Source organism: Rhinopithecus bieti, unplaced genomic scaffold, assembly GCF_001698545.2.
Source record: "Rhinopithecus bieti isolate Rb0 unplaced genomic scaffold, ASM169854v2 scaffold_55189, whole genome shotgun sequence".
Lineage (NCBI taxonomy): Eukaryota > Metazoa > Chordata > Mammalia > Primates > Cercopithecidae > Rhinopithecus > Rhinopithecus bieti.
In genome coordinates, this window is record NW_016821812.1 from 1,112,314 (window position 1) to 1,138,872 (window position 26,559).

At 42.7% G+C, this 26,559-nt stretch overlaps 1 protein-coding gene across 2 annotated transcripts in view; it reads left to right on the forward strand.

The window, feature by feature from the left end:
- Window positions 1-8,981: 8,981 nt before the first annotated feature.
- Window positions 8,982-26,559, forward strand: part of KLHL24 (kelch like family member 24) — a 53,523-nt gene continuing 35,945 nt past the window's right edge. The window contains exons 1-3 of one of the 2 annotated variants that reach the window (XM_017860622.1): window positions 8,982-9,104; window positions 17,111-17,173; window positions 23,892-24,872. In XM_017860622.1, the coding sequence (XP_017716111.1) occupies window positions 23,953-24,872 (920 nt within the window). In that variant the 5' untranslated portion in view covers window positions 8,982-9,104; window positions 17,111-17,173; window positions 23,892-23,952. The remainder of the gene's footprint in view (window positions 9,105-17,110; window positions 17,174-23,891; window positions 24,873-26,559) is intronic. The other variant, XM_017860623.1, reaches the window with a different exon arrangement.

Consider the following 26,559-nt stretch of genomic DNA (forward strand, 5'->3'; position numbering starts at 1 on the left):
TCCTACTATTTATTGAGAGCTAGGTCTCTTTTTTAATAAGCTGTCATTTAATTCTTATAAGAAGAAGATATTACTAGATTCTATTTTCAGACAAAGAAGTCAAGAATCAAAGCAGTTAAATAAACCACCCAACATCATCCTTTTGGTGGTACCAGAGCCAGGATCTGAATCCAAATCCAAAGGTATATTCTTTTGTCTTTTTTTGGTTTTGAGACAGAGTCTCGTTCTGTCACCCAGGATGGAGTGCAGTGGTGTGATCTTGGCTCACTGCAACCTACACCTCCAGGATTCAAGTGATTCTCCTGCCTCAGACTCCCAAGTAGCTGGGACTACAGGTGCGTGCCACCACACCTGGCTAATATTTGTATTTTTAGTAGAGACAGGGTTTCATCATGTTGGCCAGGCTAGTCTTGAGCTCCTGACCTCAGGTGATCCACCCATCTCAGCCTCCCAAAGTGCTAGGATTACAGGTGTGAGCCACTGCACCCGGGCCCAAAGGTAAATTCTTGACTCTCCATAAAAATATACTGTGGAGCTGGCCTTGCCAGGAGCCGGTTCTTTGCCAAAGTGTACTCAGCATTCCTTAAAGGTTCTGTCTTTAATTTCTTCTTAATTTATTGGGAAAGTATCTTTTCTTCAATTAAAATGGCAAATTTTACGCATCAAGACGTTATATTAGAGCTAAAATTCCTAAACTGTATTAACCCAAGACACTCCTATAGAGTTACTAGGAAAAAAAAATTTTTTACTCTAGGTTTGTTTTTATTTCACGTGACTTTGCAAAGTATTATCATATTATAACACCATATTATAATAATAGATTATGGTAATACTTTGCTAACTCACATCAAGTAAAACAAACCCAGGGTAAAATTTTACGAGAACTATAAAGCAGAAATCTTTTTGTTTGTTTTATTTTCCATTAATACCGCAATTTTCACAAGTCTTGCATTATAAAATATCAGCTCTGGCATTTGATTTAATAAATAAAAAGCAAGGTGCCCTCCAACTTCTTACTAGTCTTCGGGACAAAGATCACTCAGAGTTCATCCTGAAAAGCATCTAAATTTAGAGATTTGCTGCCGGAGCAAAACTTTCATGTACCAGCAATAGAACCAGGCAGGCCTTCCAAAGTATGTCAGGCATGTGCTTGCGATGCTGTCGCAAGCGGGGTCAAGAGGCTCTGTCCCTGTGTGCTGGTGACCTGGGAGCCCTCCTTGTTTTCTAGGCCAGTCTCAGAGCACTCCGGAGTTGGAAGCAAAAGAGGTTGTGCAATAATGAATACAGATGCTTATTTTGATCATGAATCAGGAAAAAAAAAATTTAATGTTTAAAAAAATATTTGAATACTACATATATGCACATAGTTTTTGGGTTTTTGTGCTGTTGTTGTTTTTTTTAATGTCAAAAGTTTACTGAAAGAAATGTAGGTTTCCGCGTTGGTGGTATAGTGGTGAGCATAGCTGCCTTCCAAGAAATGTAGGTTTCCTCAATCCATGACTCTTCATTCCTTGGTAGGCAACCCAGAGGCAATCAAATTTAAGCTCAGTTATTTGGCCTTTGCGTGTAGATATTTTAAGAACAGAGGCTATTGCTTCTCTCCACCTGGTTGACAATCTCTCTTTAGAGGATAGGATCCTGGATGGGTGTTCGGAAAAGCTGGCTTTGGTTTCTAGGTTTTAAAATCATTTCATTTCGCCAGGGTTGTTTTTCAAATGTATATAATAGAGGTTATATATTCTTTTACTTTTCATTTCTTTCCTTCTTTACCTCTCCTGTTCTTAAAGCAAAGGACAAATCACAGAGGACATAGAATTGGTGGAGGAGAAGGTAACAACAACCACTTTGGTTGTTATTGAGCATTTGTTACATCCCAGGCATGAGATAAATATTTTTTTCTCATTTAATCCTCATAACAATTCTATAAAGTGTTTTTATCCCATTTTACAGATGAGAAAACTAAGGCTGAGAAAGATTGAGTAATTTACTCAGGGATGTATAGCTACCAGAAGTAAAGCTAAATTTTGAGCCTAGACTCTTCAACTTTAAAGTTAAACTAGGAACACTGAGATTTTAAGTCTTTAGAGGGAGACAGAGGATATGAGTGTCAAATTGCTGAGTTTACATAAGAGAGTGAAAACGGCACCACATAGACTAGGGTAGTCCCTGGACTAGCCATGTGTAGAAACTGCTCTCAGATCTGCACTGGAGCTTTTGGGTGGTTGCATTGTTCTGAATGGGTGCTTCAGAGGGAGCCTCCGATGAGCACAACCTTGGTGAGATCACTAAATTGATCATTCTTGGGCCGGAGATTGTTGTTTCAGCCTTAACAGATGATTTCTTAAGAAACTGGATGAGGTCTTTCAAGAACAGAGTAGGAGGTCAGCTGCAGACACCCTTGGATAGGTCCAACCCCTTCCCTTCATACCTACTACAGGGTTCCTGGGAGGGTTCCCCAGGCAATCAAGACCACAGGTGGACAAGACACACTCTCAGAAACTGCAAGCAGTTGGAAGGAGAGCACGGCCAGGCACAGCAGAGAAAAATCAAGTTAAAGTTAGTGCATGCCTCCTAAGTGTCATGCAGGCAGGGAAACTTGGAGGCAAGAAACTGGGGATAAAGTCAAAGCCTGCTGGGATTCCAGCAGCAGGAATTCTGTTTGGTTTTTTTGGTTGTTGTTTTTGTTTTTGTTTTTTTTGAGATAGAGTCTTGGCTCTGTCGCCCAGGCTGGAGTGCAGTGGCATGATCTCGGCTCACTGCAAGCTCCGCCTCCTGGGTTCACACCATTCTCCCGCCTCAGCCTCCTGAGTACCTGGGACTACAGGCGCCCGCCACCACGGATGGCTAATTTTTTGTATTTTTAGTAGAGACGGGGTTTCACCGTGTTAGCCAGGATGGTCTCGATCTCCTGACCTCGTGAGCCACCTGCCTCTTCCTCCCTAAGTGCTGGGATTATAGGCGTGAGTCACCACACCCGGCCAGGAATTCTATATGGAGATGAAATCAGATGTCTGTGGGTCAGAATAAAGAGTGTAGCTAGGTCTGGCATCACAGTGGAGGAGGCATGCAGGTATGCCTCACCCCTCTGAAGTCAGAACCTGGGGCTCACGGTGATGGCCACCACCTTATCTGCATCTAGGTAGGTTTGGCCACACACAAAATCCTGAGGCTACTGAGGCACCAGTCGCACCTCATCAACTTCAACCGGTGAAGGACAGTTTTAGGGACAAACCAAGGATCGCCACTTCCCTCCCCTCCCCATGAGATGGAAAGGCCCACTTCTTCCTTCAGTTCTGAGGAAGGACACCCTGTGGCAGATGGCACCCTTGAGGGAAAAAGCTCAGTGAAGGAGTTGGGAGAACTCACCTGCCAGGTGGCAGATTTCCTTGTTACCCAGACCTCAACACAGAAAAATTTCCAGCTATGTCTTTCCTTCTTGAAATTTAATGCTGGTATCTTTGATCACAAGCTTTGTCTGGCCTCGTGGGGCCATAAGTGGCTGGGCTGGAGTGGGAGTGGGGTTCCAGAAGGGCAAAATTCAAATTTTTCCTGGTGTCTACATGGCTAGGAAGGGTCAGACCTCTTCATCCAATAGGGCTTCAGAAATGCGTCACCTGACCTCACCAGAGAAGAAAGGAGGGAGGGGTGGCCCTCAAGACTGAAGAGGCTCTGGTGCCTGAGCAGCTAGTGTATTGTGTTTGCTTTCCCCTTCACTCAACACTCTAGAGAGGGGAGCATTTGTGTAGCAGGCTTGCTGGGATGTTAAATATGTTCGAAGGAAAATGGGGCGGGGGTGGGGTGGACAGGGATAATTGTATTTATGATGTTCTCTGGAGCTGTCTTGTTTGCAAGATGATGAGTGTGAAAATACATATTACAGAAATAGAGATGGGAGGAGGGAGTGTGTTTGGGAAGAAGGTGACAGAGATCACTGAAAGGGAGGAAACCCAAGCGCGAGGTTGGAGAGAGGCCCAGACAGAGGGTATCAGTGGGAAAAGAGGAGCGCTGAGGTGAGGGAGCAGAAGTGGAGATTGCTGTGGAGTTTTGTAGCATGAGATGCCATGTAATTCTCTCTTCATGAAGCCTTCAGTAAAATCTCCATTCACCAATGCTTTTCAACTGGGATTTGTTATGAGAGAGGAGCTCCAAGTGCTGACCTTGTAGCTCATCAAAGGACCCTGAGTGAAAACAGTGCAGGTGTCACTTTCTAAAGGACTGGAAGGTGTGCACTGCTTCGCAGCAGGTGGGGGAGAAAGGAGTGAATCAAGAAGACCCCACCAAAGAGATGGCACCTGAGATGGGCCTTAAAGGATGACCAAGGTTTCTACCATAATTGGGGACAGGGGAGACCCCAAGTGCTGGAGGCCAAGAGGGGAGGCAGGGAGGTCTGAAAGTATTGGGGATATCTAGGAAGTGGTTCAGACCACTGCATGGGGAAAAGGCTGCAGGGGGAAAAATGAGTGGCTGGTGGAACTATGGATGCTTGGCCATCTTCAAATCTTAAGGGCTGTCATGGATGCTATGGTGAGCAAAACAAGGACTACTCAGAGGGGTTTGCAAGAAGACACAATATGGAATGATATACTCTATTCCTGAAAGGAGAAGAAATAAGTCTGAAGACCTTCTGGTTCCCCTGACTCCAACTGTCTACCTCCAGGCAGACTTGGGTTGTAAACACTGCATAAAATACATCACATTATAGCTTTATCTCACTCGATTTCAGCAGATTCCCTCTGGACTTGACAGCTCTGCTTCTGTTCCAGCCCCAGCTGAGGAAAAGGTTGCTACCCAGCCACACTGAATTCTGGGATAGGTATAACCCCAGGGTCCTCCATCAATGCCAAGACCACCCATATTCTGGCTGCCTGAGGAAATCCCACCTGCTGAATAGGCCTCTGCCTGTGTGCCAGGCCTTCCAGTCTCCAAGACTGCCTGCCTGTAGGTCCTCTTCCTCCCTCTCTCAGAGTTGTGTTTGATGACTCTGCACTGTCTGAGGACCTCATCATGTAGGTGAGCCCCAAGTTGATCCCAAAGGGTCTACTGGCACTTTCTCTCTCTCTCAGTTCCCTTTAAGAAGTAGAGATCAGGTCCAGTCACGGTGGCTCACGCCTGTAATCCCAGCACTTTGGGAGGCCGAGGTGGGCAGATCACGAGGTCAGGAGTTCAAGACCAGCCTGGCCAACATGGTGAAACCCCGTCTCTACTAAAAATACAAAAAATTAGCTGGGCATGGTGGTGTACGCCTATAATCCCATCTACTCGGGAGGCTGAGGCAGGAGAATTGCTTGAACCTGGGAGGTGGAAGGAAGTTGCAGTAAGCTGAGATTGCGCCACTGCACTCCGGCCTGGGTGACATAGAGTAAGACTCCATCTCAAAAAAAAATTCAAAAAACAGGAAGTAGAGATCATTCCATCAGTTAACAGATACATATCGAACACCTACTAGGTGCACTGGGATACAAAATTAGTTAAGATGATCCCTGAGCTCAGAGGGTACTCAGTTGGGAAAGGCACATAAATAAAGCTGGACAGGCTGGGCAAGGTGGTTCACACCTATAATCCCAACACTTTGGAAGGCTGAGGCAGGAGGTTCACTTGAAGCCAAGAGTTTGAGACCAGCCTGGGCAACATAGCAAGACCCCCATCTTTAAAAAAAACTTTTTTTAATTAGCTAAGCAAGGTGGCATACACCTGTAGTTCTAGCTATTCAGGAAGCTGGGAGAGGAGGATCACTTGAGCCCAGGGGTTCAAGGTTTCAGTGAGCCAAGATCATAGCACTGCACTCCAGCCTGGGCAACACAGCAAGAACCTGTCTCTAAAAAATAATAAAATAAAATACTACAAACCTGGACAATTAGTGTGATAACTGCTGGGAAAGAGATAAGGACAGGCTACTGTGGGAAGATAGAAGGAAGATACTTAGCCCAGGGGGAAATGGGGGGAAAGGAGAGTTCCCAAGAGAGCAACTCCCAAGCTGCCTCCTGGAAGGAGGAGCAGGAACTAGCCTAGTGAATGGGGTGAAGGGCAGGAGGGGCATAAGACGCAAAGGGAGCAGGCTATGGCTGGGAATGGTCTGGAGATGGAGAGAGCAACAGTCCTCTGGGCAACTGTAGGTAGTCCACTGAGGCTGTGTTCCAGCTGCAGAGGTAGGCCCTAGGGTCCATCAAGAAGGACCTTGTATGTATTGTCAGAGAGTTGGGAGTTTATGAAGGTAGAGATGACCTACTAGGTGCTTCGTGGCCTGTCTCTCACCTCAGGGCCCCGGCCCAGCTTAACGCCATGTGCTTCTGCACATCCCCAGACGTTCCTGCTCCCTGAGTCCCTTTAAAGTAAAAGTCACAAAGGTACCCCTCAACCTGGCTTGAGCCAAAGCACATGCTTATTCTGTCGCTTACATCACCAGATTTTCCCACTGTAAATGTGTAAAGAATCCTGAGGTGTTAAGTCAAGATCTTCCTACGACCCCCAAATTCCTACACAGGAGGACGATAAACTTCTGGCCTATACCATAATGAAGAAATACATGCATAAAAGTAATCAGGTGGAGAACAAGGTAAAGTGTGACAACATCAACAACGTCCAGGTCAGCTGTGACTATTCAAAACTGGAAGGATCAAGTTCCAAAGTCCAGGCCGGGTGCAGCGGCTCATACATGTAATCCCAGCACTTTGGGACACCAAGGCTGGCGGATCACTTGAGGTCAGGAGTTCAAGACCAGCCTGACCAATATGGTGAAACCCCGTCTCTACTAAAAATACAAACATTAGCTGGGTGTGGTGGCGGGCACCTGTAGTCCCAGGTACTCGGGAGGCTGAGACAGGAGAATTGCTTGAACCCAGGAGGTGGAGGTTGCAGTGAGCCGAGATCACGCCACTGCACTCCAGCCTTGGCAACAGAGCGAGACTCCGTCTCAAAATAAAATAAATTAAAAATAAATAAATAAGTAAATAAAAAGTTCCAAAGTCCAGAAATTTTCTTAAACCACAAGGAATAACAAAACTGAAGAAGGCTAATCCGTGAGCCTGGGGAGGTCATAAGGAGCTGCTAAGAGAAGACCACGTGAACCTATTCAACAGCTACCTCCTGAGGAGTGGGAATTATTAAGCACACACCAACAAATACAAAAAATCAGTATAAGAACAGCATTGTACTTCTTGACAGCAATACCGGAATCTAGGTGTTAATAAAGCATCTTCAAAATCCTGAATAAACATAATTTATAATGTAGATTGTATGACTAGGCAACATCATCATTCAAAGGTAAAATAGAGTGATGATATTTTAGACATGAAAAGTACAAAAGATTTACTCATGGACATTTTCTTAGGAAGCTATTTAAGAGGAATGTGCTCTACCAAAATATGAGGCAACGCTCGAAATCACAGAAGAAAATGCTAGGATGCTGGAGAAAGGAAGACCCAAGAGAAAGAAGAAAGCTTCCCAAACACTCATTGGAACTGCGGACCAATGACTCTAAGAAAAAAGTATAGATACACACACACACACACACACACACACACACACACACGATGGATTATCTGATGGGTTTGATTATATGGAGTTGTACTGAAAGGATTTTATCGTTTTAGAGAAACTGAGAGGACATTGTGATAGATCCATAATAAAATAAGCAAAGAAAGAGGCCAATTATTAAAACTCCAAGGAAAACCAAAAGCCATACAAGACGGGAAATTGTATATGATTTGTCTCAACAATGAATAATAAATACATGGTCTCATTAGCATAAACAGTAATGATTTAACCAGATTATGAGAAGGATAGCTTCCTTAATAGGAAATAGTCATACATTATTTGGAAATATATAAATACCAGAAGAAATAGCTCAAATAATTGAATAAGAGATGGAAAAGAGGCCTAAAAAGTATGTTTAAAAGGCCTGTATATAGGCCTTCCATATTATTTCCACCTCTGGTCATTTGGTCATCGGAACACAACCCCTAATTTAATAGAGGCATGACTGTATTCTTGACATGTAGAAGATAGAGATTTTTTAATTTGGTATCAGAAACCAAAAACTAGTTAAATGGTTGCAAAATCAGAAGGCATATTCATCCTTTAAAAGAATACTTGCAGGCGGGGAGCAGTGGCTCATGCCTGTAATCCTAGCACTGTGGGAGGCCAAGGAGAGCGGATCACTTGAGGCCAGGAGTTCGAGACCAGCCTGGCCAACACAATCTCTACTAAAAATACAAAACATTACCTGGGCGTGTTGGCGGGCGCTTGTAGCCTCAGCTACTCTAAGGAAGGAGAATGGCGTGAACTCGGCAGACGTTGCAGTGAGCCTAGATAGCGCCATTCTGTCTCAAAACAAAACAAAAAGCTTACAGACACAAAACTACAAACTAACGCCCTTTAGGGATTCCATCTACCTTGGAAAACAGGGATTTGTGACAGCTTTGGTCGACGTGCTTGTGCGTTTAAAATAAAAAGGTAACCTAGGATTTGATACCAGTGACAGTAACAGCTTTATCAAAAAAAGAGGTGGTTTTCCTTGCTCCTTCTAGGGACTAGGGTTTTAGTTTCGTCCACCCTTCAGGCCCTCAGGCCTGATTTCCGATTGTCTATCAAAGGGTCAAACAAAAAGCTCTCTAAGCTTCTACCCAAGCTTTAAAGCCGAAGGGGCTGATCGCGGGCTTTTTCCTGGGGACGTGGCAGGGGCCTTTGAGGGAAAGAAACAAACGACTCTGGCTTCTCACTCGGCTCCTTACACAAAAGGCATTTTTTTTAACTATCTCTACTTGAAACAAAGTGTTTCTGAGTCAGCAGCCCTTGGAGTGGGTCTAGTCCTCCCGGGCGCCCGACACCCACCCCATAGCTGGAGCCCCGAGTGGCCCCGGAGGCCACCTGGAAGCGAGAACTACATCTCCCGGGGTTCCCCGGGGCGGAGGACGCCCACCCGGATTGGCCAGGGGTCGGTGACGCGCAGTGTTTTGGCCCGGAGGGTCACATGTTTCCTTTGTTGTGAGCTGCGGCAGAGACTGGTGGCTGGAGAAGACGCCGGCGCTGGAGAGTGCGCTGCGCCGCGGGCGGCTGAGGAACCGCGGGGTTCGCCGCTGCTGGCTGCTTCCAGCCTTCGCCGAGAGGTACCGGGGGTGACAGCTCCGGGACCGGCCGAAAGGCGAGGAACCGGCCAGAGTCTGAGTCCTCAGGGGCGGAGGGGCGGCGGCGGTCCTGACCACCGGGGTGTCTGCGGGAGGGCAGCCAGCGGCGGCCGGCCTCTCGGAGCCAGATTGGCGGTCTGCGGAGAGGCTGCAGCTGGGCTGCAGGGCCCCTTTCTGAGGCGAGGGGCCTCCAGGTCTCCCTGGGGGTTTCTCCTACCCGCTTGGTAGCTACAGCCCTGAGGGAGGGCGCCTGCGCCTCCTGGCACTGCGGCCGGGAACCGTGGCGCGGCTGGCGCGGCCTGGCAAGGGCGAGGTGGGAGGGGGTGGCCGCCGGGACTGGGGGTAGCCGCAGGTGCGGTGGCCTAGTCGCCGCGGGGCCGGGCGCCGCTGGGGGTGGCGGCTGGGCAGACGGGTGCTGCTTGTTGCCGATGGGCTGCGAACGGGGCGCCGCTTTTTATTTCAGGAAGTGCGGGGGAGTGGGACCGCCTCAAATCCAGCCTTCCCGTTTGGTGGGACGACTGTCGGTTCTGTCCGGGAGGAATGACGGGGTCAAGGTGGGGTTCCCGGGGCAGCGGGCCAGCGAAGCCCCATTAAAGCGATTGCGAAATGCGCTCGGCACTGTCACCTGACCGTTACCCCCGCCCCCGTCCCCTGCGAGCCTTTGTTTACCACGATCGCGACACCGGGCTAGCTGCGGCCGTCCCCGGGGAGCCGGGGCGGGCGGGGGAGCGGGCATTTAGCAGGCGCAGTCCCCGCCTAACCTCCCCACCTTCTTACCACTCCAGGACTCGATTTCTTAATTTAGTTCCTAATGGACCCGCCCCCAAGTTCTGGACACCCCGGGTGAAGACTGTTAACGCGGCGGGGATTGGGCGCCTGCGGCGGCTTGTGGGCGGTACCCGAGGGCGAGTTCGAGTTTTTATTGGCGAGTTTTTATTGTCACTAGGTGGGCCTGTCCGGGGCCATTCTTCCCGCCCCCTTGAAGGTGATCTGTAGGACGCGCGGGAGCGCGCGCTCTCGCTTCTCTTGCAGCTGCGGCCGGAGTGGAGCCTGGCGGCGCGGATGCGGGCGGCGCGCGCTCCCGCCCCTGCTGCGGGTGGCTGGGAGCCTCCGTGGCTGCGGCGGCTGCTGCCTGATCCTGCAGGCAGTTCTGGGCACGCAGCGGTCGGCAACCGTGGCCCGCCCTCCGAGGACCGGAAAATTAACACCCTTTAACAAGTGTCGCGTTATCTGCCGGGGTGGTGCTCAGGAAGTCCTGCGAATTCGTTGTTGCCAGTTCTGTAAACGTGTTTAGATAGCTAAATATAGATCACAGTGCCACATCTTAGGGGGCCCCGCGGTCGCCCCTGAGGCAGTGGCTGTTCACAATTGATTTTAGTGGATTTTAATGATTAATCATTTGCTCTTGTGGGCAGCTTTTCAAAAATCACGTCTTTGTATTTGCAGCTACAGACTGGGTCCACCAGCTAAGAGGTTGATTTTTATTAGGGTTGTAAAATAGATTTAAAATTTGCTTGTTGTTGGCTGAGATTTAAAAGCAGATTTCTACTATTTAAAAAAGATAGTTTAAAGATACTCCCCTAAAAGGTAAAGATTCTTCCATACTCATCTTGGATGAGTTGTTTTCCTTGTTTGAGGGATTCTAGGTCACACACTTCTATGTTTTAATTCCCGTGGTAATTTAAAATGTTTGAGAAGTGGGTTGCAACTGTGTCATTTTAAAATTATAAATTAAGGTGACGGTAATTAAGACCAATCATTTTTAGCCATAGTGTGTTGAAAATGGTTTTTCTGTTCTCTTGAGTTAATAGGGTATTTGCGTTTTCTCAGATTTTCTTCTCCTGCAGATGTAGGAATTCACTCAAGACTTAATACACTTGTTTTGTTTTTGAGACAAGGTCTCATTCGGTCACCCAGGCTGGAGTGGAGTGGTCACACTGTCACTCAGGCCATCTCAGCTCACTGCAATCTCCGCTTCCTGGGTTCAAGCGATTCTCCTGCCTCAGTTTCCCGAGTAGCTGGGATTACAGGCGCCCGCCACCACGCCCGGCTAGTTTTTGTATGTTTAATAGGGACGGGGTTTCACCATGTTGTCCAGGCTAGTCTTGAACTCCTGACCTCAGGTGATCCGCCTGCCTCAGCCTCCCAAAGTGCTGGGATTGCAGGCGTGACCCACCGTGCCTGGCAGACACTTAATACATTTTTGTAGAAGGAAGTTTGAGCTCCCCCGGATGAAGCAGGAATTGAATATGAACAGTTCCCATTGGTTATGCATTCTTTAGAATTCCAGAGGAGATGGTTACACCGGAATGAGCAGCTCCTGTGATCAGAACCGCCTCATCACTTGTGCATTGAGAGTATTTAATGTATCTAAATAAGTAAAAAATGCAATCATCTAAACTTTTGAAGAAGTAAAACCATCACTCAGTAAAGGCTTGCTTATTCAAACAAAGCCAGCAACTTAAGTCTCTAAACAGGAAGAAGAAATAATATTCTGAGTTAGGGCTGACTACCAGCTTTAACCTAACTTTCCTGGCTTTTGTCCAGGTTGTTGAACCTTCATGCTTTTCGGTAACCTTTTTTAACTTCCTTGTTTTCTCCCATTTCATTAAAACCCAGAGGTCAAGCCTGTGAAAAATAAATACTATTTATCAAATAAGTGACCACAGTTGTTTTTGTCTAAACTTTTCTCTTACCTAGAAATTTGGGACACTTTTTTCAATAAATATTTGGGTACGGACTGTATAATGGAAAAATGTAAGTAAGTATCTTCACAAGTGTACATATGAAAATGCATTTTGTATAATTTATTTCTGGTGTGACTGAAACAACTAGAGAGTATATAGCCACTTGACAACTATTGACATTTAAAAAACCGCTATTGTTTCTCCTATTAAAAACACATTAAGTGCTTGCTTGTCATCCCAGCTACTCCAGAGGCTGAGGCAGGAGAATCTCTTAAGCCCTGGAGTTTGAGAACAGAATGGGCAACATAGTGAGACCCTGTCTCAAAAAATAAACAATACGGTAGTTAAGCAAACTTTTTTCAGTTGAAGAGTTTGGCACTCTGCCTATATTCGTCATCCCAGAGTTAAAATTTTTCAACGTTTGACACATCTTAAAGACTACTAAACTGATGTTTTAAAAGTGGGCTTTGGCTGGGTTTGGTGGCTCACGCCTGTAATCTCAGCACTTTGGGAGGCTGAGGCAGGCGGATAACCTGAGGTTAGGAGTTCAAGATCAGCCTGGCCAGCGTGGTGAAACCCCGTCTCTACTAAAAATACAAAAATTAGCTGGATGTGGCAGCGGGCGCCTGTAATACCAGCTACTTGGGAGGCTGAGGCAGGAGAATCACTTGAACCCTGGAGGCAGAGGTTGCAGTGAGCTGAGATCTCGCCATTGCACTCCAGCCTGGGCAACAGGAGCAAAACTCCATCTCAAAAAAAAAAAAAAAAAAAAAAAGATGGGCTTTACTTTTAACTGAGGTTTCCAAATGCTACCACTGTAAATAAATAGTGTCACCACTAAGGTAAATATAAACTACTGACTACGTGCTTTTATTCATAGAGAAGTCATGTAAAATATTAGATCTCAAATTTGTGACCGGGCACGGTGGCTCACGCCTGTAATCCCAGCACTTTAGGAGGCCGAGGCGGGCAGATCACGAGATCAGGAGATGGAGACTGTCCTGGCTAACATGGAGAAACCCCGTCTCTACTAAAAATACAAAAAATTAGCCGGGTGTGGTGGTAGGCGCCTGTAGTCCCAGCTACTCGGGAGGCTGAGGCAGGAGAATGGTGTGAACCCAGGAGGCGGAGCTTGCAGTGAGCCGAGATTGTGCCACTGCACTCCAGCTTGGCAACAGAGCGAGACTCTGTCTCAAAAAAAAAAAATCTCAAATTTGTTCAGGTGGCAGAGCTCCTTGCTGGCATCCTTGCAGATTTAATTTTAATTAAAAAACCAAAACCAGGCCGGGCGTGGTGACTCACACTTGTAATCCCAGCACTTTCGGAGACGGGGGCAGGTGGATCATGAGGGCAGGAGTTCGAGACCAGCCTGGCCAACGTAGTGAAACCCCATCTCTACTAAAAAAAAAAAGAAAAAAAAAAGAAAACACAGAAAATATCCTGGTGTGGTAGCACACTCCTGTAATCCCAGCTACTCGGGAGGCTGAGGCAGGAGAATCACTTGAACCCAGGAGGTGGGGGTTGCAGTGAGCCAAGATTGTGCCACTGCACTCCAGCCTGGGTGACAGAGTGAGACTCCCATCTCAAAAATAAATGAAAACCGAAACCATTTTGCTATCAGAAAACATAACTGTATTATATATCTATAGGTATTTTGATTATAGAATAAAACAATGCATTAAATACTTAAAAGAAACGTTAGCAAGATAAAACCAAACATTAAATTTACACATCAAGTCTAGTCAGAAGCATGAGTAGGCTCAATAGGGCACCTTGGTATACCAGGTGTGATGTCTGATGGTTAGCAAATTTTTTTCTTCCTTTAGGGTTGGAGAATATCAGTAGCCAGAAGTTTTAAGTTGAGGGAGAGAAACACTGGAGAAATTCGGGGTTTTTTTTCCTGTGACTTAAGAGACAGTAGTATTCTTTTTTAGTTAAAGAACCATATTGCTTAGTCTGACACATTGTTTAAGCTTTCCTAAATTTGTCATCAACAGCTATCTCTTTTGTTTCTCATCAAGCAAAGTCATACAGTGTATTGCCCATTTGAGGTTCTAATAAACATGGGATAATCCCTACTTGCTATCATTCTATCCAAAGGAACTCAAGGTTTTAGTTGGTTTCTGTTACTTTTTCTTTTCTTTTCTTTTTTTTTTTTTGAGACAGTCTCACTCTGTTGCCCAGGCTGGAGTGCAGTGGTGCCATCTCGGCTCACTGCAAGCTCCGCCTTCTGGGTTCAAGCTTTTCTCCTGCCTCAGCCTCCCGAGTAGCTGGGATTACAGGTGCCCACCACCAGGCCCGGCTAATTTTTTTGTATTTTTAGTAGAGATGGGGTATCACTATGTTGGCCAGGCTGGTCTTGAACCGTTGACCTCGTGATCCGCCTGCGTCAGCCTCTCAAAGTGCTGGGACTGCAGGCGTGAGCCACCTCACCCAGCAAGTTTCTGTTATCTCATGGTGGGTAAATATGGTCATGGTGGTTCCATTAAGAAACTGGAAATGTTGAAAATAGCTTGAAGGCTGGGCTTTAAACATTACATTTGTAAAACGTGGTTCAGGAACCACTGCTGCAGAGTAATTCTTTAAACTGAAATTTTGATAGTGCAAAATAATTTTTTTTAAAATTGTGATATTAAAAAAATCAAATAAATTAGCTTTTGAGACTGTAGGGTGAAAATATCTGAAATGTATAAAAATTTGCTTGGTTTTGTATAGTACCTTATCATATATAATTTTCTGGTTATTTTAAAAATAAAAGATGTACTGGTCGGGCACGGTGGCTCACGCCTGTAATCCCAGCACTTTGGGAGGTCGAGGCAGGTGGATCACGAGGTCAAGAGATTGAGGCCATCCTGGCCAATCATGGTGAAACCCTGTCTCTACTGAAAACATGTGGTGGCGCGCATCGGTAGTCCCAGCTACGCGGTAGGCTGAGGCAGGAGAATCACTTGAACCCAGGAGGCAAAGGTTGCAGTGAGCCAAGATCACGCCATTGCACTCCAGCCTGGCAACAGAGTGAGACCATCAAAAAAACAAAAAAAAAAAAAGATTTGGGCCGGGCGCGGTGGCTCAAGCCTTTAATCCAGCCTTGGGAGGCCGAGCGGGCGGATCACGCGGTCAGGAGATCAGACATCCTGGCTACGGTGAAACCCGTCTCTACTACAAACTACAAAACTAGCGGGCGAGGTGCGGGCGCCTGTATCCCAGCTACTCGGAGCTGAGGCGGAGAATGGCGTGCACCGGGAGGGTGCCGCGCTTGCCAGTGAGCTAAGCTCCGGCACTGCCTCCAGCCGGGCGACAGAGCGACTGTCTCAAAAAACAAAAAAAAAAAAAAGATTTACTATATTGCAATTATTTTCTGGCTTTCCTTCTTTTGAGTTACTATATATCTTTCAAGATAAACCTCTTGGTTAAACTTTCTTGTCATCTCCTGTGGTGTTCTTTCAAGGTTAACTTTGAGAAAATGGAGTAGTGTAGAATATAGCATGCAGCCGTTCACTACTCTAAGTTTTAGGGGCTACGCTAGTCAGGATGTTGTTGGTTCCTTCATTTTCTGGTATTAGTTTTTAGAAGCCCCTCATTAATCCATACTATCTTTAAGGCTGTTAGTAACCTCTTTGTATAGAATTTCTGCATACTAAAGGAAACATAGGCTTGTTTCAGTAAACTCACGCTGTAGATTGATTCTGATATTACATATCTCCTTCAGACTTTGTACCCTCTCTCTTCCATCCCTTACCCTTACCGATTAGGTTGGTATTACCTAAAAATCCATAGAAAATGCCCATGTGAATTGCCTTATGCTTTCTACCCCATAAGGTATAATTCTAGACCAGATCGGTTATGAAAGGCTATATTCCAGTCTGCACCTGCTAAGAATTTGAATCTATTTTAGTACCAGTCTCGGAGTTCTTGTTTGGCTCTACTCTTAGCCAACCCCACAGAGTCCAAAATTGGATCTGAATCCAGTATTTGCCACCCAGTGACAGATATAGACTAGGTTCTTTATAAATGTTTCCTGAATTGACCTGAATCCTTACATTGATTCAGGATCTTATTGTCCATTGGGAAGGAAGATTTACGTAGCTGGGAGTAACAATTCCCAAATTTGCCCTAGTTGCAATATTTTTTTTACCAAGGGTACTTACAAGTCAGGCTCACTTCTGAAAGTAAGGAAACACAGGATAGCATTCACTTCATGATCATAACACAGTCTGGTATACATATGTGTTTGTGTGTATACGTTTTTAAAAAAAGGTCATTTATATTTGGTTTTGGAATGAACTTTTGAATTTGTCTAAACTTGTTAAGAATTTACAAGTTCTATTTAAAGATATCTGGGCCAGAAACCAGAACCACTTGTGTTTAAATACTATTGCTATTCTGTACACAGCTGAAGGTTCTGGTATTTTCTCTTAAGCATTCCTCTTCTCCCTTTCCACCAAATAAATAAATAAAAGGAATTGTGCTGAATTAGTTGGTTTCTATGGGATATGGGGATTAAGTTTCTATAAGATTCAAGGCGGAGGAAATATACATTTATATATTAAAAGATTAAAAAATAATTATTTGCTAACTCTTAGAATTACTTAATGGCCTCAAACTTGGATGAAACATCAATTTCCAGACACTCTTCAAATATCCAATGCAGAATTATCACAGAGTACATGTTTTTTCAGTGCTACCATTAGCTTGCTATTGACATGAATTTTCTTTTACTCATTTTTCACTCAAGAAATTTTACTGCAGGATAACACTCCAGGATAAAACTGTCAAGTGCCGGGCGCGGTGGCGCATGCCTGTAATCCCAGCACTTTGAGAGGACGAGGCAGGTGGATCACCTGAGGTCAGAAGTTCGAGACCAGCCTGACCAACATGGAGAAACCCTGTCTCTGCTAAAAATATAAAATTAGCTGGGCATGGTGGCACATGCCTGTAATCCCAGCTACTCGGGAGGTTGAGGCAGGAGAATCGCTTGAACCTGGGAAGCGGAGGTTGTGGTGAGCCAAGATCGTGCCATTGCACTCCAGCCTGCAAAATAAGAGTGAAACTCAGTCTCAAAAAACAAACAAAAAAACTGTCAAGGAAGTTGATAAATAAGAAAACTAGTTATGTAAAATAGCATTAAATTATTAATTTGCTTTAAGGAGATGTTATTCACTAATTATTTTATACAAAATGAACTGCAGTCAGAAACTAGAATTTACTAAAAACTTTGTTCAACATATTAGTAAATAATGACAGCTGTACATGAACTGACAACTATCTGATTTATATGTTGTTATTCTTCCTTTATTTTAGGTGTGGAAATTAAAACAACACACATATTTTGACTGGGGCTTTGATCAACCAAATGCTAAAAAGGTATATTTATAGTATGTATAAACTATCTAAACGTTGTTATTAGAGAATTTAAACCATTTTCCTTTCTTTAACCAGAGATCACTTAAGCCAATCAGAGTAACAAGGCACAACTCCATCCTTAAGATCACAAAAAACGGCAGTGTGACAATCATTTCTGTTACTAAATGTTTACCCACTCTTCTGTGCTTTCCTGAGAGCCTTATTCCTGTCTGATCAACTTATATCCATTAACTTATGTAGATACAACTTTCAGTCATTGTGTTTCTTTGGAAAGAAGCTTTTCCTACTAATTTTGTTTAGAGATGCCTACTTAGTTGTTTACTTTTTCTTGATGGGAATAATTCTGCTGTGATATTTGCAAAAATGCTATAATGGTTCAATCTGTAATCTTATGTTTTGTTTGCTTGATTATACATTATGAGTTCATTTTGATCAATCCTGAACCTATATTAGACACCGTACTTTGAGATACAACAACATTTTTCTTTCCTTTTGTTCTGTTTTTTTTTTGAGATGGAGTCTCACTGTTTCCAGGTTGGAGTGCAATGGTGCGATCTCAGCTCACTGCAACCTCTGCCTCCCGGGTTCAAGCGATTCTCCTACCTCAGCCTCTTGAGTAGTTGGGACTACAGGCGCCCACCACCACGCCCAGCTAATCTTTGTATTACTTTATTGTATAAAATGGGTAGGCAAAAACTAGTGAATTACATCTGGAAGCCCAAAAGATACATTCTGAATGCATCTCACACTCCTAAGATGCCCTCGTGCAAATCATTTATACATAGGAAGTGTTTACATTTGGTGTCATTATGGAGACCAGTCATGGGAGAGTTCTCAGAAAGTCCAGAGGAAGTCAAGATGCCCAAAAGTCAGGAGGCAGCAGGCTGAAGCTGTTTGCAAAGATCTATGAGGTAGTCTCTTTTACATACAGAGCAGTAAACAAATATCTCATTGCTGTTGAAGACTTTGTAATTTTACAAGGTGATTTTATAGGTGTTCTAATCCAGGATTTTCCATTTTTTATTGGGTAAAAGTAGTGGAGAGGAAGACCTCTTTTGTCAGTGAACAAATCAAGGAGCCAACTATGAAAATAAGGGGCAGAAAATAGCATAAAAAGACAGATCCTTAATTGATACAAATTTTAATCAATTTTATATTAATACTTAACACACTGTTCCCAAATTTATGTAATAAAATTAGAGTAAGATCATTGGATATAGAAAACAAAGTATACTTTTATATATGTTTTCCTACTTGTCCATTCTAGCCAAAGGGAAATTCTTAGTTCCCACAATGTGCTATTTTGTTTTGTATTCTGAACAAATTTTCATTTAAACATTGAGAAAATGAAAATGTATGCAGGAAGAAGCTCACAATTTCCATTGTTGTTAATACCAATAATTGTATCTCTATTCAAAGTCACAATCGCTTGTGTGAATTTTTTGATCCTGAAATGCAGTAAGAAGTTAAACTAGATAAGCTGGAATGAATAATAGGTTCTTGATTGGGTACCTGACTCGTAGCTAATTCAACCATAATTTGAGTCTAGATTAATAAGGCATTAAGATTAAAATATGAGTTATATTCCATGTCATCACAGTTTATCATAGTTGAAATGTTCCCTTTTTGAATTACTTGTGATATTACATACATTGAACTTTTTGAAGTTTCAACAACAACAAAAAATTGACATTCAGGCACTGTAGTGGTCTCTCTTGATAAGGGGGATACATTTCTGTTTATAAAACAGTTATTGAGATAACTTCAAATTAAAAGCATGTTTGATAGATATGCTACTGCTCATGTGTGAGAGCCTGGAATTTGGAAGTCATTCTGTGCATTATAAATGGAATTTTAAATGTTAAGCTGTGTGTGTGCACATGCATCCAGACATGCACACAATTATATGGACAACTATAACCCAAGTTGGATGACCTGTAATGAGGCAAACGTGAACTCTCTGAGTAATCAGAAAAATCTTAGATGGTAAGAAATCCCCTTTTTTTAGTTAGTGATAATAAATTTTAAAACTAATAAAATAGTTTAAACTCATACATTTTTATTCATTTAGGTATTAAAATTAATTAAATAGAGCTTTTATTTGTTCTAAGGCAGGTCTGTTACCTAAAATCTGCAAAACATAATTGGATTGAAGTTAAAAATCTAGCTTGTTTGGACCATAACATACATGTAGAGGAAGATATTTCCTCAAATTTAAGAGAAACTAATTTTACTAACTAAATTTGTGGGAGTTACTTTGTTGACATTTACTCCAAAAACAGCCATTAGTAAGCATTGTCTTGTGTTTATCTTTACTTTTATATGTGTTCATTTAAATAGGCCTTCTCCATGAACTTCCATTGCCGTAAATATTATATTACATCACAAAGCTTTGTTATGTATTTGGAAAATGCATGTATATTTGTACATTTGAAATTTATTTTTAATTTTTATTTTTTTTAACTTAGAAATGAGGGTGGCCAGGTGTGGTGGCTCATGCCTGTAATCCCAGCACTTTGGGAGGCCAAGGCAGGTGGATCACTTGAGGTCAGGAGTTCAAGACCAGCCTGGCCAACATAGTGAAACCCCTCTCTTCCAAAAATACAAAAATCAGCTGGGCGTGGTGGCATGTGCCTGTAGTCCCATCTAATCAGGAGGCTGAGGCAGGAAAATCTCTTGAACCTGGGAGGTGGAGCTTGCAGTGAGCCAAGATTGTGCCACTGTACTCCAGCCTGGGCGGCAGAACAAGACTGCATCTGAGACAAACCAAAAAAAATCAACATACTGCCTCTGACTCTCCACCCTAGTGATTTCAAATGAAAATAGTATTTATTTCACTTTAGTCTTTATTCCATTTGACTGATAAAATTGCTTGGATTTTTTCTGACTTTATCTGCACAATTGGGGGATAGACAGAGAAACAGAAAAGATCCTGTGTAGCATGCAATCATTTAGGTGTCCTTCAGATGTTGTTATAGCCATGTATTTTTCCCCAAATGGTCAGAATAACCTGGCGTATATCTGCCCAGAGAAAATCCTATCACCTAGACTTCAGGAAGTTGAAGTGCTAATTAATAGGAAGAGATTTTTTTAAATGTCATAGAAGTTTAAGGAGGAACTAGGCTGTCTGTACCGATGGGACATATTGTCTGTGCTACTTTATGTTATTATTTATCTTGTTTGAATATGTTTTGTTGCAACTCTATTAAAAAAAAAAAAAAAAAAAAAAAAAGCCTGGCGCAGTGGCTCATGCCTGTAATCCTAGCACTTTGGGAGGCCGAGGCAGGTGGATCACGAGGTCATATCGAGACCATCCTGCCCAACATGGTGAAACCCCATCTCTTAAGAATACAAAAATTAGCTGGGAGTGGTGGTGCATGCTTGTAGACCCAGTTCCTAAGGAGGCTAAGGCAGGAGAATCGCTTGAACCTGGGAGGTGGAAGTTGCAGTGAGCTGAGATTGTGCCACTGCACTCCAGCCTGGGGACAGAGCGAGACTCCGTCTCAAAAAAGTTAAAAAATTAAAAATAAAAAGGATCACACCTGTAATCCCAGCACTTTGGGAGGCGGAGGTGGGTGGACCACGAGGTCAGGAGATTGAGACCATCCTGGTCAACATGGTGAAACCCCATCTCTACTAAATATACAAACAATTATCCAGGCGTGCTGGCGCGCGCCTGTAGTCCCAGCTACTCCGGAGGCCGAAGCAGGAGAATCGCTTGAGCCTGGGAGGTGGAGGTTGCAGTGAGCCAAGATGGCAGCACTGCACTCCAGCCTGGCAACAGAGCGAGACTCCGTCTCAAAACAAAACAAAACAGGCTGACCACAGTGGCTCACACCTGTAATCCCAGCACTTTCGGAGCCCAAGGCGGGAGAATTGCTCGAGCTCAGGAGTTCGAGACCAGCCTAGCCAACATGGCAAAACCTGTCCCTACTAAAAAAATACAAAAATTAGCCAGGTGTGGTGGCATGTGCCTGTAATCCCAGTTACTCCGGAGGCTGAGGCACGAGAATCTCTTGAACCCGGAAGGCGGAGGTTGCAGTGAGCCGAGGTCATGGCACTGTACTCCAGCCTGGGCAACACGAGGAGACCCTGTCGCAAACAAAAACAAAAAACTCCAATAGCAATATCTTACATCTCTGTAAACCCTAGGCCTAGTACAGTATCTTGACAATAGTGGGCATATCATAAATATTTGTTGATGATGATGATGGTAAAAGCTGCAATATTAAGTAAATTCAGTGAGATAATTCATGAAAATTCCAAGTATCTAGTGAATATTGGAAGTAGGATATCTGGGGCATTACAGTGAGAAGAGAGGATGGAGATAAATAAGAACATGAAAAAGAAGAGAATACCATATATAAGAGAATGAGTTGCTTCTTGATTTTGATATTGCATATTTTATTTCCCTTTATGTCACTTAAAAAGTGGGGTACAATTTAATATGTGACGGGGTACTCAAAATGCAGCCTTAATATTGTTAACTTTCAAGTCTCAGTTTTATTTGTGGCTTGGGAATGTAGGATGGCATCTCATTTTTTAGATTATATTATCTGTGACATCCTTTAGCTGCCTTCTTTTTGCTGCCATACTTAGACCTGAATGTCTGACTTGAAATATTTCAAGAGGTTGGGAACGTTACAAGGGACATATATGAAATTCTGAGAGTATGGCAATAGATGAGATACTCTTTGGTCTTAAACCAATTACTAATACACTTTGAATCACGTATCAACTTCTGAAGATGTGGAAAGAGAGTAGAAGAATCTCCTTAAAATTAATATTAAAGAGAATTCAGCTGGGCACCGTGGCTCATGCCTATAATCCCAGCACTTTGGGAGGCCAAGGTGGGCAGATCCCTTGAGGCCAGGAGTTCAAGACCAGCCTGAGCAACATGGCAAAACCGCTTCTCTACCAAAAATACAAAAATTAGCCAGGTGTGGTGGATACGTGCCTGTAGTCCCAGCTACTTGGGAGGCTGAGGCAGGAGAATCCCTTGAACCCAGGAGGTGGAGATTGCAGTGAGTCAAGATTGCGCCATTGCACTCCAGCCTAGGTGACAGAATGAGACCCTGTTTCCAAAAAAAAGACAGAGAGAGAATTGATGGCTATAGCCAAGTGCCTCAATCCATCAGTTACTTATCGATAGTCATTTCTGAGGGGTTTTTGGGATGTTTCTTTTTTTTTTTTTTTTTTTTTTTTTTTTTTTTTTTTTTTTTTTTTTTTTGAAGAGGAGTCCTCGTCTGTCAACCCAGGGCTGGAGATGCTGTGGCCAGATCTCAGCTCACCTGCAAGCTCCGCTCCGGGTTCACGCCATTCTCCTGCCTCAGCCTCAAAACAGTGTAGCGGGATAAGGCGCCCGCACCCTCTTGCCGGCTAGTTTTTTTGTATTTTTTAGTAAAGAGACGGGGTTTCACCGTGTAGCCAGGATGGTTCGATCTCCTGACCTCGTGATCCGCCCGTCTCGGCCTCCCAAAGTGCTGGGATTACAGGCTTGAGCCACCGCGCCCGGCCTGGGATGTTTCTTATTAGTGAAAGGGAACAAGACCTAGATAACATGCATGAAAATTTTTTAAATGAATATTACATTTTATAGTAGACATTTTGGTGGAAAATAGAGAAGATAAATAAAACATTTTGGCATATGTACATCCTATCTATCCCTAGATTCACAGATACATTATTTTTTCTGTTGGCATGTTTTGTGATCTACTTTTTCACTTACTGTGTGGTTACTACTTCCCCGTGTCGTTAGTCTATATAATTTTTAATGGCTGCATAGACTTTGTTCTAGCCAGAAGATGTACTGTGGTTTAACCAATCCCTTCTTACAGGGCATTTAAGTTATTTTGAGTATTTTCTATCAATACAGCATTGGACATCTGTATAGATAAATCTTTCCACATAATTCTAATTATTTCCTTAGGAGAGAGTACTTTAAAAAAAAAAAAAAAAGGACTTGCTGGTCAAACAATATACATATTTTTAAAGGCTATTGGTAGATATAGCTAAATTCCTCTCTAGGAATTCTATATTAAGATAATAATTATTTCACCAGGCGTTGTGGCTCATGCCTGTCATCCCAATGCTTTGAGAGGCTGAGGTGAGATGATCGCTTGAGGCCAGGAGTTCAAGATCCCATCTTTACAAAAAGTAAAAAAATTAGCGAGGCATGGTGGTACGCACACATAGTCACAGCTACTCAGAAGGCTGAGGCAGGAAGATCGCTTGAGCCTAGGAGTTTGAGGTTACAGTGAGCTATGATCATGTCACTTTACTCCAAACTTGGTGACAGAGTGAGACCCTGTCTCAAAATAAAAAAGATTTTTAAAAAGAAAGATAACTATGTTAGAATTCTAACTGTAGTCAAATTCTGTCTTACACCATTCTGACTTAACTCTACAGTCGATAGTATGAAACTCAACTCTGTAAATGGGGAGGAAATGGAAGATTAGTAACTCATGAAGTACATAGTATCCTTTCAGCTAGAAAAGGGGAGCTTAAGGAGTATTATTGCAAATTACCCCTAATGTTCTAATTGTCCAAATGCAAATGTTTGTTTATCAGTTTTTATTAACGTGAGATAGTGCTGTGTACCCTATATGAAATATATTAATTATGTGATTTTGTTGTAGTGTTTATATTAAAATGAAATTATGTAATTTGAATACTGAATTTTTTGCATATTGAAATGTTTTCTTTTTTTTGCTTTTAGCCACATAAAGAAGATCCCTAACAGTCATTTCTCAACAATTATATAGTCAACTGATGTAACAATGGTACTAATATTGGGACGCAGACTAAACAGAGAGGATCTTGGGGTGCGTGATTCCCCAGCAACTAAGCGTAAAGTTTTTGAAATGGACCCTAAATCTCTGACAGGTCATGAGTTTTTTGACTTCTCTTCAGGATCATCCCATGCTGAAAACATACTCCAGATATTTAATGAATTTCGAGATAGCCGCTTATTCACAGATGTTATCATTTGTGTGGAAGGAAAAGAATTTCCTTGCCATAGAGCTGTGCTCTCAGCCTGTAGCAGCTACTTCAGAGCTATGTTTTGTAATGACCACAGGGAAAGCCGAGAAATGTTGGTTGAGATCAATGGTATTTTAGCTGAAGCTATGGAATGTTTTTTGCAGTATGTTTATACTGGAAAGGTGAAGATCACTACAGAGAATGTACAATATCTCTTTGAGACATCAAGCCTGTTTCAGATTAGTGTTCTCCGTGATGCATGTGCCAAGTTCTTGGAGGAGCAACTTGATCCTTGTAATTGCTTAGGAATTCAGCGCTTTGCTGATACCCATTCACTCAAAACACTCTTCACAAAATGCAAAAATTTTGCATTACAGACTTTTGAGGATGTATCCCAGCATGAAGAATTTCTTGAGCTTGACAAAGATGAACTTATTGATTATATTTGTAGCGATGAACTTGTTATTGGTAAAGAGGAGATGGTTTTTGAAGCCGTCATGCGTTGGGTCTATCGTGCCGTTGATCTGAGAAGACCACTGTTACACGAGCTCCTGACACATGTGAGACTCCCTCTGTTGCATCCCAACTACTTTGTTCAAACAGTTGAAGTGGACCAATTGATCCAGAATTCTCCTGAGTGTTATCAGTTGTTGCATGAAGCACGGCGGTACCACATACTTGGGAATGAAATGATGTCCCCAAGGACTAGGCCACGCAGGTGAGAAGACTGTTTTCGAATATAGTTAACAAAAGTTTTTAATATGTCTTTAAACCTCCTGAATGCAATCTCAGTGTCGTCATTTATATGCATTGTTTACCTGTGGCTGTATATAATTTTAGATTTATTTTGGATTGTATAAGTCACTAGAATGTCTCTCCTAGTGAATTCTAGATTCAACAGTAGCATTTTTTTTTTATTGTTGTTCTGTGCTATCAAGCGGTGTAGCAAGGGATCTTTGCAACTGTGCGTATCTCAACATATTTCTACTAATTTCTTGTAACCTTTGTAGGGCCCCAAACCATTCCACTTTTCTTTCCAAAGAGTCTTTGGATACAGGGTAGCTAAGACTTTAGTAGGCTCTCTTGGACTGCCTCTACTTATTAAAAAAAAAAAAAAAAAAATTTACTCCTGGGCACAGGAGCTCATGCCTATAATCCCAGTACTTTGGGAGGCCAAGGTGGAGAAGCGCTTGAGCTCAGGAGTTCCGAGACAAGCCTGGGCAACCTAGAGAGACCTCATCACTACTAAAAATAATTAGCCAGGCATGGTGGCACAGCCCTGTAGTCCCAGTTACTCAGAAGATTGAGGTGGAGGATTGCTTGAGCCCAGGAGTTTGAGGATGCTGTGAATCATGCTCTTACTGCTCTCTAGCCTGAGCAACAGAATAAGACTCTGTTTCAAAAAAAAGAAAAAAAAAAAAGTTTGCACATCCACAGACTGGCCTTTGTCCTAACACAGAAGCATGAAATACAGAGGTGAAGTAAATAAGCTGGTATACATTGAGTGAATTCTGAGATGTAAAATCCAGGCCTAAAATCTTATTTAATTGCCACAATTATTACATTTAATATCAATCTCAATTTTAAAAAATCTTTTTTCTGAATGTGAAAATTATATCATCATTATAGAGAATTTGGAAAATGTATGCTTAGGGGGTAGAATGCAGTTAAATATTGTAGCATATTTGTATCTTCTTCCAATGTTATTTCTATAAAATACCTATAGATTTTAATTCAAAACGATAGAAAAATAATCTCCATGCCTTAATGGTGGAAAGAATATTTATTGTGAATAAGCAAGAAATGCCTGTTGTGAGAAATATTAACAGTAAACTATCCTTTTAATCCTTTTAATATTTTTCTAACAAAGCTAATATTGGTGGTGTTTTTTTTTTTAATTGTGGTAAAAAACATATAACATAAACTTTACTGTCTTAATCATTTTAATTCTACATTTCAGTAATGTTAAGTATATTTACATTGTTGTGAAACTAGTATTTTTATTAGTTTATTATTGGTTTATCATTAAGCCATCTCCATTTTGTCTGTAAATTTACTATAGCATAGCTCATAAACCACATTTTGACCTTAAATTTTGACTATCATTGTTTTGGAATGTTACAGTTCAGCATATTGTGAGATAGCTTGTTTTTAAAATTTATATGAGTTTGAATAATGTGTATTAATAAAGAAAACTAAACAGCTTCAGAGCTATGTGACTATTAGCTCTTTGAGAACTTGTGTGAACACAGAGTATCCCTCTAAAGGGAAAATCACTCCTTTTTCCAAGACAAATACCCCTGTAGCAGACAGAATGGTCTGAGGTCAGATGGGGCTAATAATACTCAGCCTACATATCCCATAGGATTAGAGTAGGAACCAAGGGTTATATGATGTAAAATCAA